The 16,292-nt window shown below is 42.1% G+C and overlaps 1 protein-coding gene across 1 annotated transcript in view; it reads left to right on the top strand.

The window, feature by feature from the left end:
• The window catches only part of LOC140224649 (uncharacterized), a 68,063-nt gene extending 58,816 nt beyond the window's left edge, over positions 1-9,247 (top strand). The window contains exon 4 of the mRNA XM_072300719.1: positions 9,167-9,247. Coding sequence (XP_072156820.1) covers positions 9,167-9,232 — 66 coding nt within the window. The 3' untranslated portion in view covers positions 9,233-9,247. The remainder of the gene's footprint in view (positions 1-9,166) is intronic.
• The last annotated feature ends 7,045 nt before the right edge of the window (positions 9,248-16,292 follow it).

The raw sequence follows: 16,292 nt of genomic DNA, 5'->3' as shown, positions 1-16,292 counted from the left end.
CAGCGCTTCGAAGTGTTTACCATCCTCCGTTTTCCCCGGTCTTGTTGGCTCGTTTTCCCGGAGGCCCGGATATTAAAAAAAGCGAATTTCGTTGGAGATTTGACAACACTGGTATGCTTCTCGCTACACGAACGATTTTCTTCCTCTTAGTGTTCTCTGTTAGTGGTCAACCTCTAAAATCCACCGGTTCATTTCCTCGTTTGGTCGTTAGTTTGAATGTTTTTTTTTTCGCACCGATAAAAAAGAAAGTTCGTGGATACTAGATTCTTGATTATACACTGAAAAAAAAACTCTCGGCGTTTTTACCAAGGTCCGTTGGTACCTTTACCACCTCATTTTTTCTACCAATTATTGGTAATTTTATCAAAACAGACTGGTAAGCTTACCTAAAAACTGGTATTAATACTGTTTTTTTTCGGGTAAGAATACCACTTTTATTGGTAATCAATTCCCGGTAACTTTGCCATTTTATCTCGGTAATTTTACCACAGGCGATACAAAATATTGGCGTTTTTACCAAGGTCCAGTAAAATTACCGAGGAAGCTCAACAATTTTACTGAGATTTCTCGGTAAAATTACCAATTCCATTAATGGTAATTTTACCAAGAAAAAACTGGGATCAAATAGAACCCTGAATTCTTGGTAATTTTACCCCTTTCTTAGTAAATACACCGATATATTTTTTTTTCAGTGTATATCTAGAGCTAAGAGCTTGAAGAAACGTAATTAACATTTTTGGAAAAATCGAGTTATTTGCATTCTCTACACACTTTATGAGGGATCCGTATCGTCTTTTTCCTCACGAAAAAACGGAACCACATTTCAATGTTGCCAGATCTCCCCTCACAAGTTGCATTTTTACCCGGAAAATCTTGGGCTTTTCTAGCCGAGAATGTCTATGATTTTTCCTCTGATCTCGTGCCAAAATCAGAAAGATTTTGGAAGAAAATTGCGCAAGTGCATTCTTGTAAAAAATTAAATAATTTATGTCAATTTTGCAACCCCAGAGTGGAGTTACGTTCTTTCGACCGGTAAACGACAGTATATGTTTTTAAAAGAACGGTTATGATGGTATGATGCATCACATCAAGCACAAAATACTAAGTTTTCGAAGTTGCAAGAAACGCTGCAGCCAATGGAGCCGTCGCATGATTTTCCCCTGATTTTTCGAATCAGGGAAAATATAGTTTTTATGGCTTGGCTCTGTAAGAGACCTTTCATTAATCATGTAACGCCTCAGAAAAAAGGGGGCTCGAAGAGCGTTGCACCATTTTATTTTTACATGTTAAATGGAGAGGAACCTACGTGACAAAATCGTTAGAAGGTAGAGAGGGAGGGGAGGGGAGGGCTAAAAATGCCGAAAAAGTACGCCACGTTATTTATGAACCCTCCCCCATGTACAGATATAATACCCGAGAAATCTAGTAGCCAGTAACAGATTTCTAACAGATTGTATCACACGGAAAATACCTTTCACCTGAGAAATCTAGTAGCCAGTACCAGATTTCTAACAGATTGTCTCACACGGCTATGGTTAGTGTCACCAAATGCATTTTGATTTCTATCAATTCAACGCTGAAAGTGCTTTTTGCTTTTCTATGATTCGTATCTGTAGAGGGTTATAGAGAAGTCAGGAAATTGTATGCGCCAAAACTTTGGAAAGTTAGGGAGAAGTTAGTAAATCTTAAACGCTGGCAGAACTTGTCTTCCTGATCAGAATACATTAAATAAACCCATTTCCCACCAGTGAAACATACATTCTCTCTGAAAGTCCGCCGTAGCCCTACCGTGAAAACCGAAGATGACTCAGCCGATAAGAAATAATGGATTTCCAGATGAAAATCTCACCATCAAGGTGCCCTATCCAGGCTCAGCCCACTTCCCGATGTACGAGTAAGCCGAGTCGCATTCAGTGGCGTGGCGTGCTTTGCGATATATCGATTGTTATACCATTTAAACCTTTGGAAAAGGATCGATAAACAGGGTGTTCGCAGCGAACACCTTAATAATCGATTCTTTACCATGGGTTTAGATGACAGAACAATCGATACATCGCAATTCACTCCACGCCACTGGCCGGGTCGCATTCTGCCGGGCTGGTGAAAAACGCTGTACGAACATACGAAAGTTGTCTAATTTCTACCGACCGAAAATTGATTTTCAAGAAAATTTTTGAATATTTTTCTTCAGAATTTTTAGATATTTTAAATGAAAGTTTCATAACAAACCTGCGAAAAATTCGAAGGCAAATATTTATGAACTATCAAGAATACTCAGAGCTTATCGGAGGAAATTTCGCAACGCATAGACATATTTATAGGGTATTCCTCAGCGCAGCAGCATTAGACCAAAGTGACGTGACGTCGGGGGATTAAAGGTTTTTACGTTTGTCCTTCTCATTAAATCTCATTCGACCCTCCGGAGGAACGAAGTAATGCAAAAATAATTTTAAAACAATTGAAATTCAACCCCTAATGCCTGAGACTTTTTTTTAGCCCTTGAAGCACCGCTACAACTAAGGCAAGGGACGAAACCATCACAACGTGGAAATAGAGCGAGGGAAATGGTGCGTGTTGATGACGGCGCAGAGATACAACTATTCGTGCTCGATGGATGTCCGTGTTGCGTCTGAAAAATTGAAGGCGCGCTGGCGCGAGACATGAACTCTCAATGCTCCGCTTCATGCTGCGAATGAGGTGTAGTCGCTCGAATTCGGGAGGAAAGTTAAAAAATGAGGCCCGAACATATCTTCCTATCTTTGGCTGTGTTGACTCCCGATTCGTTCTTTTTTTCCATTCAATCTTCAATTTTTTTAGGAAATATTTATAGATTATATCTAAAGCTCGTATGTACCAACACCATAATTCTAGAAGAGGATGGTGGGTAAATTTGACACGCCTTGGTATTTCCAGGGGTAGTTGTCATAATAAATTCCTTTGTACTCGATTTTTTCTTCTTTTTCAATTTGATGTCTGGTTCTTTCGAAGAAAACACTAAAGAGCTTTACTTGAAAAGAGGGAGGGGGATGTAAAATGACACACAGGCGAAGGCCTGTTGAGGCCAAGCCCTATCTTAAGTAACATGAAGAGCGGATAGAATTCACCCCCCCCCCCTTAATAGTATAACCTTCCTGTGTCCCTTAAGGTAATAATTCAAACTTTTCACGGAGGAAAAAAAAATCTACTTTGCTTTAGCTTCCACCGGATGTGGTGGAGTTGACGGGAACATGTCCCCTTTGACTTTTTGACTTTTGGACATTTTTTTTTTTTTTTTTTTTTTTTGACATTTTGACCTATTACCAGCGGCACAGTTTTTCCGTAGTAAAAAGATACGAGTGGCCATACTCTGTCTATAAAGGTACTCTAGATTTTCTCCAGACGCCTCACTGGTATTTTGCTTTTGCTCAGCTGGATAGGATAGAAGTTCCTTCTCCCCCCCCCCCCTCTCTCTCTCTCTCTCACCGGCACGACGGCGCCGATACCACTCCTCGTTGGGTATTCTGCAAGTCGAATCGGATTGCGACACCGGTGTATGTATCTTAAGAGTTGCGGGACCGTTCGCAAACTTACCGTCGTCGTCGGAAGCTTATAGCGCACCGCGTGTTTGGCGTCGGGATTATTAATGCACGGTCGCGCTCAGCGGCAACTTCCAGAAACTCGGATAGGTACTTTCGAACTCGGACGAACGTGTTTTCGCCGTCATCGGACGCAGGTATATCGTCGCTCCTCCGACCTAAACGCGTATCTCTATTTCCATATGAACCCTCGAAAGCATGGAGTTATACGGAGCCAGGGCTCACCCGAAAATCGTGATACGCGTTTACATCAGAGGTGCGACCGTTTATGCAAGCTCTAATCCGCGTTTACGCTCCGTGCAGTCGTTGTTGATCCAAAAGATATTCACGAAAGTGTCGCTGTAGATTACCATTTTAAGGGGCTCTTCCGAAACCGCCTTTCGGGTGGGTATCGGCCCATGCGCTATCAGGGCATCGTGACTTGTGTTGCTAACAGTCTCAATGGACTAGTTTGTAATGAGGAACCGATATTTCTAGCCCGTCTTTATAAGCACTCATCTCCGTTGAAAACTAATGATACGTATTGTCGTTTCGCAGCGTTGTTACGGATGGTTGTTATCAACCAAGAGGAGGAATTATTAAATGACTATAGGATTCCTCGTGGGTTGCCGACCTCCTTTATCCATCGTAACCACCAGCCTTCATCAATAGGATCGCTTCATCTTATTCTCTTTTGTCCGTTGCTTTGTCTATGGGACAAGCTGAAGTTTCTTTCAACAAAAATTAGTCACAATCTCAGACTTAAAATTCTCTCACTCCGCGAAAACGCCCCAAGAAAGCGTTCACGAAAAGGTTCAAATTCAGCGCCCTTCAAACCATAAAAAAATAAGAAAAAACGAACTTTTTCGTAGAGAATTTTCTTCACGAGCTCTTGGACCTCCTCACGTCTTGAATCCCTACATACTGACAATCCATTTCTGATTGATTCCCGTGGTTTAGGCCCTCACAGTGTCACAAACGGGAATAAAGATTACATTTTCACCAATTGCAAAGATTATAAACTGGGGTGGACCAGGGAATCGGAGGCACGGCAAGGAACAAATGAAATGAGAATGGGAACGGAGACAGGAATTAGGGAATGAGTTGATCAAAGATTACAGCAAACGTCCGACTTGTGTAATCTTTATTCCCGTTTGTGACATCCACAAGCGGCGTTGTCTCAACTCTCTCGATACAGGGAGTCTACTCACGTCCAGCTAGGGCCCTTGGGCCCACGGGCTCCAGCATTTCTGCACCCCCGGCAAAAACGAGTGAAAAATGGTGTATTTTCCCAGAAACACAGGAAGAAAATACACTTGAGTGGAGATGTTGCATGTGTGAGGAATTTGCGATTTGACCAGTAAATCTTATGTCAATGTTCGCGAGAAACACGATGGTGCCACTGGTTTTCTCTGAAATCAACTCCCAAGCTCAAAAAAAGCTATCAAGTTGAGGCCAAAATGGAGGGAGGGGATATCCCACCCCACCCTGAGAGTCCACCTCTGCATCAAGACAAACTCTCGATGCAAAGATAGGGAACAAATACATTGGCATGGCTGCCACTTTATTTGGGGACTCCAAAACTGAAAACACGGCAACCCTGCCAATGTATTAGCTCCCTATCTTTGCATGGAGAATTTGTTTTGATGTAGAGGTGGATTCTCAGGATAGCGGGGGATATCCCCTCCATTTTGGCCTCACTTTGAGAGCTTTTTTTGAGCTTGGGAGTTGATTTCAGGGAAAACCAGTGGCACCATCGTGTTTCTCGCGAACATTCACATAAGACTTAATGGTCAAATCGCAAATTCCTCACACATGCAACATCTCCATTTGCCCATTACATCGCTGACGATATCGTCTACTTTCCTCAAACTGCACAACGACGTTTGGCGGCGACGTCATAAATGAGGCACCGAGAGCGTGGGTATCGACCCGATTCCAGGCTCAGACAAAGATGACAAGGTATTCACGCTGATTACGGTCGGTGGCAATAGGATAAGCAAGTGCGGTCGGTGGGGGGAGAGGGGGGGCGACAACCCCTAAGAGACACCAATGACGCCCGTCCGGGGATAATGATTTCGCGTGACGGGGTTGAGGCAAACTCCTTTAATTACCTCGTGCCGGAATGTAAAGTTGCACTCTCAGATGAGCACACCGCCGCGTTAAACCTCGTTGTCAGAGGTACTTCGTTACCTGGATATTTGAACTAGATTTTGCACTGAAGGACTACCGTTTCGTCGCTTCGTCGAAGCAGCTGTCGCATTCCATTGAGAATTCGAACTTACAAAATGAAGCATTATAGCGATCAGGTTTTCTCGTAATAGAACAGTATGTATGGAAGAACACTGCAAAGCTCTGTTTGGAGTTACGGCGCATGTAGATCGAGTCAATGCTGGAGGTCGGACATGAAATTTTTGACTGAAACTGCAAATTTTAAAGTCAATTTCGTCAAATTTGAATTCTTAGGGGGAATCTTCCGAACGCAATTTCACGAGGAAACCAATGAAACCGCTTTTAGAACCTCAAAGTTTTGTATAAACGTAGTTATGGGCGTTTAATGTTTTCAAATTTTGTCCGACTTCTCCTTTGAGTCAATCCATTGGACGTATTTCTACCAAACGGAACCATGTGCATTATGACATAAGCCCTCTTATGCATATATTTCTTATGGGTCTCAGGGCTCATGTCTTAATGCACATAGTTCCGTTTGGCAGAAATACGTCCCATTGTACGGCGGTTTTCCTGTGCACGGCAGTGTGAGATATGATCACCTGGAGTCAGAGAGAAGCCAAAAAAAAGTCTTTGAAAATTCAGGGAAAGTCAAGGGATTCGAAATGGAGGGGTGGGGATCTTGAGTATGCTCCGGGCGTCTCGATGAGTATAAGCAAACTCGAGATGGGGCGTCGTGCGTCATGCGTGTCGCATCGGATGGCATTCCGAGTCGACACGTCGGCGGTGATTCGCGGCGGTGGCGCGGATTAAAAGAAAAGTGCGACTTTGTTTTGAGACGGAGGCATCCGAAATTGAAAACTCGGGGGGCCGAACGAAGGGGAGGTTCCAAGGCTGGAGCAGCGGCTCAAGGCCTGTTGCCTGCTCCAACATCCCTTGCCCGCCCCGCCGCGATGCGATGTAGGTCAAGCCTCTTTTCGCTCCTCTCTCGGCCTGCCCCCCGCCCCTCTCTCCCCGGCCCAGGCCGGCTCTTGCCTGTTCAGATGACTGACGTCTTTCGGCTTCTTACGTCTCGGTAGTACTAGAGTCCCTTTATACTGAGAGTCAAGACAACGCCCCTCATGGAGTCACAAACGGGAATAAAGATTACAGAAATTGAACGTTCTTTGTAATCTTTGATCGGTCCATTCTTAAATTCCTTTCTCCGTTCCTTCTCTCATTCCGTGTGTTCCTTGCCGAACCCGTAATTCCCTGGTCCATTCCAGATTATAATCTTTGCAATCGGTGAAAATGTAATCTTTATTCCCGTTTGTGACACTGTGAAGGCCTAAAATACGGGAGCCAATCAGAAATGGATTCCCATTGTCTTGACTCTCAGTATAAAGGGACTCTAGGTTGTACCATCTTCCCATGCCAGGCTATTGTTTTTTGGTCATGTTCCCTTTTCTCGAAAAATGCATGGAATCTCATGGGGATAACGCGAGAAAAGTGTTTTTTAACCTTCAGTAAGTAGGTTTACGCAGGGGATTAAATTTTTAACCAAAGTTCCAGGCATGACAGGCTAGTATCAGCTACATTTATGCGTCTGAATCATGTGTTCAATTGAGGAAATAATTTCGTTCAAAATAGAATCAGACGTTAAATTGAAAAAAGAAATCAAGTCTAAAGGAATTTATTTCGGCAACTACCCCCAGAAATCCCAAGCCAGGTTAAACCTATCTCTCCTGAGAGAGTTATGGTGCGCGGTTACATACGAGCTCTATGTACATGTAGATTTACTAATAAATCTACTCCAACATCAAATTGAACAGAAGAAAAAAATCGAGTGTCTACATGTCGAAGATAGGCGAGACTTATTCGAGCATAGTTTTTATCCTTTTTTTCCGAAATCCGAGCGACTGCGCCTCATTGACAGCATAGAGCGGAGCATCGCGAGTTCACGCCTCCCGCCATCTCGCCTTCAATTTTGCGGATGCAACGCGGACATCCATCAAGCACGAATAGTTGTATCTCTGCGCCTTCATCAACTCATGCCATTTCCCTTGCTCTATTTCCATGTTATGTTGGTTCCGTTTGTCAAATTTTATAGTGGTGTTTCGAGGCCTACGTGAGCAACACGGTCAAAGATAGTAGACGCGGAAGCCGAAAAAACGGTTTCGTTTTTTTAACTTTTCTGCCGAATCTGAGCGACGACTCATCCGTAGCATAGAGCGGAGAGCGTTGCAAGCTCACCCTTGCGCCGTCGGCCTTCGCGCCCGTAATGGACCAGTAGACAAGGCACGAATTTCAACATTCTCATACATGTTACTTTACCAAAATTTCACGTAGGACACGATTCTTACATCGAAAATTACTGAAATCAACTCCTAACTAAGCTATTTAATGATTCTTGATGCGTGAATTCAAACTAGCCGCTCATGAAAACTCAATGCTCTACGTGATTCACATCGCGCGCTGAACGTTATCATGACAGTCTCTGCGATATAAAAATCTGGCAACCTCGCTTTGGCTCAGCTGTTGCAAATTGCTTATGGTTTGAACAACACATGCATGGTGGGAAATGAACATATCTCGATTGAGAAGTTTTCTGAAACCGTTGTAGTGCGCGATTTGACTCACGTAGAGCTTTGAGTTTCTTGTGAGCGGGCAGTTCAAATTCCTCGTAACCAATGTGTAATAAAAACGTTCATATCTTTGTTAGGAGTTGATTTCGGTAATTTTCGTTGCGCGAATCGTGTTCTACGTAAAATTCTGGTCAAGAAACATGTATCAGAATGCTTAAATTCGTACCTTGTCTAGTGGTCCATTTTGAGTTTTCTAGCAGCATTAATCAGTAGCGGTGTGGGCCAAACTTTAAGAAAATTAAAATATATGTAGAAGAAGGAAACGCGGTGAATCGTAGGACTCTCAAAGTTTGTATCAAATTCTCCTAGCATTCGCTGAAAAAAAATTCTCGGCGTTTTTACCAAGGTCCGTTGGTACCTTTACCATCTCACTTTTTTCCCCAATTATTGGTAATTTTACCAAGACAGACTGGTAAGCTTACTTAAAAACCGGTATTTTTACTGTTTTTCTCAGGTAAGAATACCACTTTTATTGGTAATCAATTCCCGGTAACTTTGCCATTTTATCTCGGTAATTCTACCACAGTCGATAAAAAATATTGGCGTTTTTACCGGGGTCCAGTAAAATTACCGAGAAAGTCAATAATTTTAACGAGATTTCTCGTTAAAATTACCAATTCCATAAATGGTAATTTTACCAAGAAAAAACTGGGATCAAATAGAACCCTGAATTCTTGGTAATTTTACCCTTTTCTTAGTAAATATACCGAGATTTTTTTTTCAGTGTTCTATGTAATTGTCAGGAAAGCGGGGAAAACCGGGGCTAAGCACCGTACACTCCTCTAATGAAAGATCCTGTTTTCTTGCCCCTTAATAAAGTTTACGGCGGGACAGGCCGGCGGCGTAAACCCGCAAGCAGTTGGGTTCTACGACCAGTGCACATGATGCATCAATCAAGCGTCCGATCCGAGAAAGAAAGCGGAGGTCGACGGAAAGGGCAGGCCGTGGAAAATCGACAACCATATCGGAGCGAGAGAGGGACGGAGGATAAATTGGGAATTGGTCGGCTGCACATGCTACCAAATCGTTTATTGATGGTCAGTACATTCGTCCAAGCGTCGCCAAGGCCCAATCAACGGAAAAGGCCCACGGGAAAGTCTCGTTATTAATAGGTTTCGCCTCGTACAATTGCGTTTTTCAATAAAATCCGACGCGGATACAAGAATTTGTTGACCATAGCGTCGTTTAATTTAATTGCTCTCTCTATTTGCGTGTAAGGTTTTCTGAGAAATAAGGAGTCCTAACTCACAGCAGAAAAATTCAGTAACAATACTGCCGTGCTGAGGAGAAACGCCGTATGAACATTCGATAATTGCCAAGTTACCCACCAAAAAAAATTATCTTTGAGGAAAGTTATGCATATTTTTCTTTGAAATTGTCAGATATCTTAGATTAAATTGCGATCAAAATTGTCTGAAAAATTGAAAGGAAAATCTTCAAAACTTTTCCAATACATTCGAGTTTTATTGGGCGAAATAAGGTTACGTCTAATGGCTCATACGGCGTTTTTTCTTATTATAAGCCCGGCAGAATAAGGGCAGAAAATCCAGTCGTGCTTTGCGATATATCGATAGTTATGCCATTTAAACCTATGAAAAAGGATCGATAAACAGGGTGTTCGCAGCGAACACCTTAATAATCGATTCTTTACCATAGGTTTAAATGGCACAACTATCGATATATCGCAATTCACGCCACGCTACTGAAAAAATCGGAGGCTTTACAGGATGTTCACTGTTATCACCAAGGATTATTTTTTGCGTGCGGGGAAAGACTTGAAAAATCTCAATTCGGGGGATTATAGATTTGCGAGAGGGAGAACAGGAATTTGTCCGAGAACCCTTCTAATTATGATCAACCAAGGTCTACTGGTTTCCACTTGCTTGGTCTTCCCTCCTCCATGTCTCACGTGTAAACCAACCATAAATGTTTCTCCCACTAAAAACTAGTATACGCTGTTGTAATAATGGTATCATTTGCCTTGAAAGGCACTTGAAATGATTTTGTAGCGAATGGAGCAACGAGGAACATACAGCATAAAATAATATGTTGAGTTTTTATTTTATCGCACGAGTGAATGATGAATAGATGTTTCAATAGTAGTAAAAAGTGCATCAAGACCGGGGCGTATTTAAAGCATATTTTTCTCCTGTCGAAGAGAGCAAAGAAAGCTATAAAAAGTTTCTTAATGTTTCTTAAGGGATTCGGAATCATCACGCTCTTGAAATTCACCACGAGGAAGCTAATAGTCCGGAGACCATGAAATCACAGTTTTATGAAGATATCAAAATAAAGCTATGAGTACGTAAAAATTTGTGACATGAAAAAAGTCGATTCACCTCGGCATTCCGCCCCTACACAAAGCGTAGCACGAGTGGAAAAATTGCGAAAGTTTCCGTGCGCGATTTTATGGCTGTGGATGAAAGTCAGTGGCGTGGCGTGCTTTGCGATATATCGATCGATACGCCACTCAAACCTATGAAAAAAGATCGATTATTAGGGTGTTCGCAGCGAACACCTTAGCAATCGATTCTTTATCATAGCTTCAAATGGCAAGATATCGATAATCGATTATTCACGCCACGCCACTGATGAAAGTGCTCTCGTGCAGTAACTGCAATCAAAATTCGATTTAATGGCATTTGTCATGTATTTAAGCCAACTTTTTAGATCAAACCCTCAAAGGGAAGTATAAGTATTAATAAGTATTTGAGTGTGGGAAAATTCGGCAAGATTCGAATGTTCACGCGGCATACAACGGAGAGAGCCAATAGGAGAGGTCAGACATGATATGCAGGTACATTTCCAAAGCTTGTGCCCTCGTTAAGATGAAACGTAGAAGTTTCACTTTACTTTTTCTTTTGTAAGTTTATCTTTCTGAAGCATCCCTTAAAATTTTTCAGTCCTTTTGTAACGGAATACGTATCAACAATTTGCAGTCAAAAATTGTACGTCACACCTATCCCAGTGGCACGTCTACTCTACCGTGCTAAAGAAGAAAGCCGTATGAACATTCAAGAGTTGCCAAATATCCTTCGATTAAATGCTTAGTTTTGAGGAAACGTATGGACATTTTTCTTTGAAATTTTGAGGAACTCTAGGTGAAATTGCAAACGCGAAATTATCTGAAAAATTGGAAGAAAAGTATTCATCAGTTTACCGAGAAATTCGTGTTTTATCAAAGAAAAGGAACATCCTGAAGGTCCATACGGCGTTTTTCCTTAGCAGGGCACTAGGCAGTACTGTTCGGCGTTCTTTCTCTAGATTTTTCAAAAAACTGCCAAATTACTTGAAAAAAAGGAAAATGAGAAATACATTTTAAGGTAAAGCTTCACAAACATTTAGGGCCGCTCGGGATTTATGACATCGATGAATTTTTAGCCTCATGGTAACCTCAAGCCATTTTTGATCTATTTTTTCCCGTGTAATTTTTTTGTATTTAACTTTTGTAAATAGTTCCTAAGTTGACGCTTTGTTAGCCTCTGTGCAAATTCACAATAAAAGGTATTATTATATTATATCATCATGACAGTAAAAGCTACTAATACCGGGTTTGTCCCGTGGATTTCCCGGATGAAGCCGGCAACAAAACCAACGAGCCCGGGACGGTAGTTATAAGTGGCTAATTGTTTTGTGGAGAAGGTGGGAACACTGTTTCACTCGTGATAACTGCCGTGCAACTGAGCAGACCTTTAAGGGTATAGGCGTAAACCTGATATCTAAGAGTTTCGCTCTCCGCTAACTACCTGTTGATAATCCCGTTATCTTCTTGCTCCTACTTCCGTTTGCCCTTTTCATCCCTCGCTGAGCCGAGGTGTTCCCTGTTTCTCCAGCTCGATTTCAATCTGAGGCGAGTTCCAGAAAACGTTCAATTACCGCCGTCCTCTCTCGGTTGTCCGCCCCAACCCTGTTCAAGCGCATTGGAGTCAATTTAACTTGAGGCAGGAAATTAAAAGAAAAAAAAGACGAAATAAAGAATAGACCACTGGACATGGTAAAAAACTTGCACATTGATAAGTTTTGTTTCCGTATCAATATTTTACGTATACAGGGTGTCTAAAGTCCGGAATTTCCAGAAAGTCCGGAAAAAGTGCTGATTTTTTAAGGGCGGTCCGGAAGTACTGAGAAAGTGCGGAAATTCCGCAAAAAAGTCCGGAATTTTTTTGTCATTCTTGTCGGAATTTGAGTGAGAAATTCAAATTTTTGAAATTTTTCGAATTTTGTCAATTGGAGGTACTGAAAAAGTACTAAATTTTTCTGTCGAGGAGGTACTGAATTTTCTGGCAATTTACTGAAAAATTATTGTAAAAACTCTTCTTTTTAGCCAGCCTGTTTTAGTAGACACCCTGGTGTAATACGTTAGATTTGACAATATAGTTAAAAATCAACTTATGACTGGGAAATGACTACCTCTAGTTTACTTTGAATCAGTAAATTCGAACCCTACACACCGAAAAGTTTTGTTTCCGCATTAATATTTTACGTACAACACTTTCAATTTGGTAAAATAGTTCAAAATCAACTTATGAGTAAAAAATTACTAACTCTAGTTTACTTTGAATCGGTAAATTCTAACCTTCCTGTCACAAAATACCGAAATCAATTTAGAATAAATCGGTCATCGGAAGTTAAGTTTTCAGGGTTCGTTGCTACTTCACAGTTTGTCAAAATTACAAAATTTTCTTTTTATTATACTGCATATCATTACTTGAAGAGCATTACTATCATTAGCAAGGATCCAATCACGAGGAAATCCCGTTTTTCACTCTAATTTTATCAATATTGTCCTCCTGTTGCTCGATATTAGGCCTCTTTCAACCTCCCTTACTCACAACTTTAAACTTAATGGCCCTCTTTAAGGAAAGCAACTGATTAAGGAGTGAACATGAATACGCCCCTTAACGAACTTCGACGGCACGTAAATAGGGTAGCCGTGGAACCATCACAAAACCACGAAATTCGTGTTCCCGGAGAGCACTAGTGGCGTGGCGTGCTTTGCGCTATATCGATTGATCGGCCATTTAAACCTATGGAAAAGTATCGATAAACAGGGTGTTCGCAGCGAACACCTCAATAATCGATTATTTACCACAGCTTCAAATGGGGAAATATCGATAGATCGCAAAGCACGCCACGCAACTGGGGAGCACCCGTTCGCTATTTCACCGTTATCTTACCCTCGTAAAACATCACTTCAAGTTGCGTCGTACAAGATTTAATTTTCCCCGTCATTCGCCCACATTTTCGGGCAATAGAAAATTAGGCTCCGGAGCACACCCTTTCCACGGAGGCGTATCGATTTTGCCGACAAGCGTGAATAGCTGCTGCACCTTCCCCCCCCCCCCCCCCCCCCCCTCCCCCCTCCGCCCCTCGCCAGCTCCCGGCTTGCACCACAGTTTCAGTTTTATCGTAGCATTTCGATAGCCTCGACCCCGTTAAAAACTCCCTAATTTCCCCTGAGGAGCGTCGACGCACGTTTCCACCCTATAAAATGTACCTGCGGGGAGGGGGATGTATAAAAATTGAATTACTATTACACGGGGAACGCAGGAAATTGGTGTCAAGCTTTAACCTCTGAAATGAAAAAAAAATTCTTCTCGCACCTCGCGGTTGCCGTTCGGATAGAAATACTTCCGGTAGCCAAGAGTCGGGGTTATAACCTAATTTATCCATCAGCATTAGGCTTGAACGTCGCACAGTGGATAGAGTCATTATGAGAGGTCGGGCGTGAAATTTTTGACTAAAACTGCAAATTTTGATGTTTATTTCGTCACATTTTAAATTTCAAGGGGTGCTAACAAATGAAAATTTCACGAAGATACCAATGGACCCACTTTTAGAGCCTCAAAAAGTTGTATAAACGAAGTCATAAGCGTTTTAAGTTTCCAGATTTTGTCCCACTTCCCCTATTGACTCGCTCCTGTGTGCGTCGGCTGATCCCTTAATCCGTAACACACACAATAAAGATAAATATCGATGGCTAAGGTACAATGGAGATGTTGCATGTGTGAGGGATTTGCGATTTGACTGTTGTTTCTTGTGGAAAAGTTTGCTAGAACACGATGGTGCCACTGGTTTTCTCTGAAATCATCTCTCAAGCTCAAAAAAAGCTAAGTGAGGACAAAATGGAGGGGATATCCCGCCCTACCCTGAGAGTCCACCTCTACATCAAAACCAACTCTCCATGCAAAGATACGGAGCAAATACATTGACAGGGCTGCCACTTTATTTGGGGACTCCATAACTGAAAACACGGCAACCCTGCTAATGTATTTGCTCCCTATCTTTGCATGGAGAGTTTGTTTTGATGGAGAGGTGGACTCTCATGGTAGGGTGGGATATCCCCTCCATTTTGGCCTCACTGTGAGAGCTTTTTTTGAGCTTGAGAGTTGATTTCAGAGAAAACCAGTGGCACCATCGTGTTTCTCGCGAACTTTTACATAAGAAACAACAGTCAAATCGCAATTCCCTCACACGTGCAACATCTCCATTCTGCGTATTTGCACACTGACGATATTAAAGGGCGAAGAAAGAAAAACTTCGCCATTTTTATAATTTTGAGGTCAGGTTTGCAATATTTTCATATATTATAGCGTCATCACAGCGCTCCTCTACAGAATTTTAAAAAACTAAAAATTATCAGCTTGCGTATTTTATATCGTAGAATGCGGGAAGTTGCTAACTCATTTTCGCCAAAATTGTCCGTTGATTGGTATTGTTTGTTAGCTCTGGATCTGCGTTTCACGCCGACCATCGACCGCACTGCGTTTGGCGCAATGCGTGAAGTATTCCTACAGTCTTGCAAGCGCTAATATGCTTCTCGCGCCGAGTAGCGAAGCGACTGCTTTGTATTAGGCGCAATGCGTGTAGTATTCCGGTACTCTTGTAGGCGCTAATATTCGTGCACGTATCTCGGTTTGCGACGTTGCAGACTTCCTGTTATACGTTATTGTTTCCTTGGAAAGCTAGTCAACGTAATTTTTTCGTTAATTCTTTAATTTTTCTTCTCGGTCAAGAGAATATTCTGATAAATTTCACGCTATAAAGTTTGCTTGTTTTTTTTTTCGAAAAAATCAAACAGTAGCGGAAATTCTAAACAATTCGATGTAGATACGTGATTTCGCACTCTGGTCATGAAAATATGCGTTCACTGGAGAAAAAAAAAAAACACATTTGATCTAGAGTCCAGACTCCTAAAAACATCGACAAGAAAAAATAATCTTGATTTAATCGGATATTAGCTTAAATCAAGAACCAAGCCTCTTAATTTGAGCGTATTTCCTTTTGATTAAAGCAAAAATCTGATTGAATCAAGAGTATTTTTTCTTGTCAATGTTTTCAAGAGTCTGGACCCAATGTGTTTTTTTCCAGTGTTTGTTCTATATTCCAGGCTTTTTGTTCAAGTCATTAAATCGAGAGATTTAATTTCAACTCAAATATCGACGATTTTTTTTTCTTTTTGTCTTCATCGTTATCTTTCGGCAGTTTTGCCATTGAAACTTCTATTCGCTTGTTTGTACCTCTCGTGTGCAACAGATCCATTACCCCCGTGTAAGCTAACTTTCAACGAGGCCCTTTTCTCCGTGTTCACCCGTGCTCGCACACCCTTACGCGCGCGCGTGTGTGTGTTCACCTGTCGAGTGTGTCTGTGCGTACCTGTTGATGGAACTTTCCCGGCCCGAAGTTGGTCCGTATAGAGTGGAGTGCCTGGAGAAGGCTTGGACTCGGATGTAAATAGCCTCGACATCACGGTTGACGTCATAAATCGATGTATCGCGGGCGGCTCGCAGCTTCCAACCGCGGCACCGAGAGACGCAATCGGCAGGGTCAAGGCCACAATTAGACCTGCGTCGCGCCGCCGAAGCGCCTCGAAAAGTGTGATTTTCTATTTTCACCATCCGCTGTAAGCTTTTCACCTGCGGAAACTACTCGCCTGAATTGTCGC

The sequence above is a fragment of the Bemisia tabaci genome, chromosome 5 (genome assembly GCF_918797505.1).
Source record: "Bemisia tabaci chromosome 5, PGI_BMITA_v3".
Classification (NCBI taxonomy): Eukaryota; Metazoa; Arthropoda; class Insecta; order Hemiptera; family Aleyrodidae; genus Bemisia; species Bemisia tabaci.
The sequence above is the reverse complement of the archived record's forward strand: the minus strand, read 5'-3'. Positions and strand labels throughout refer to the sequence as shown.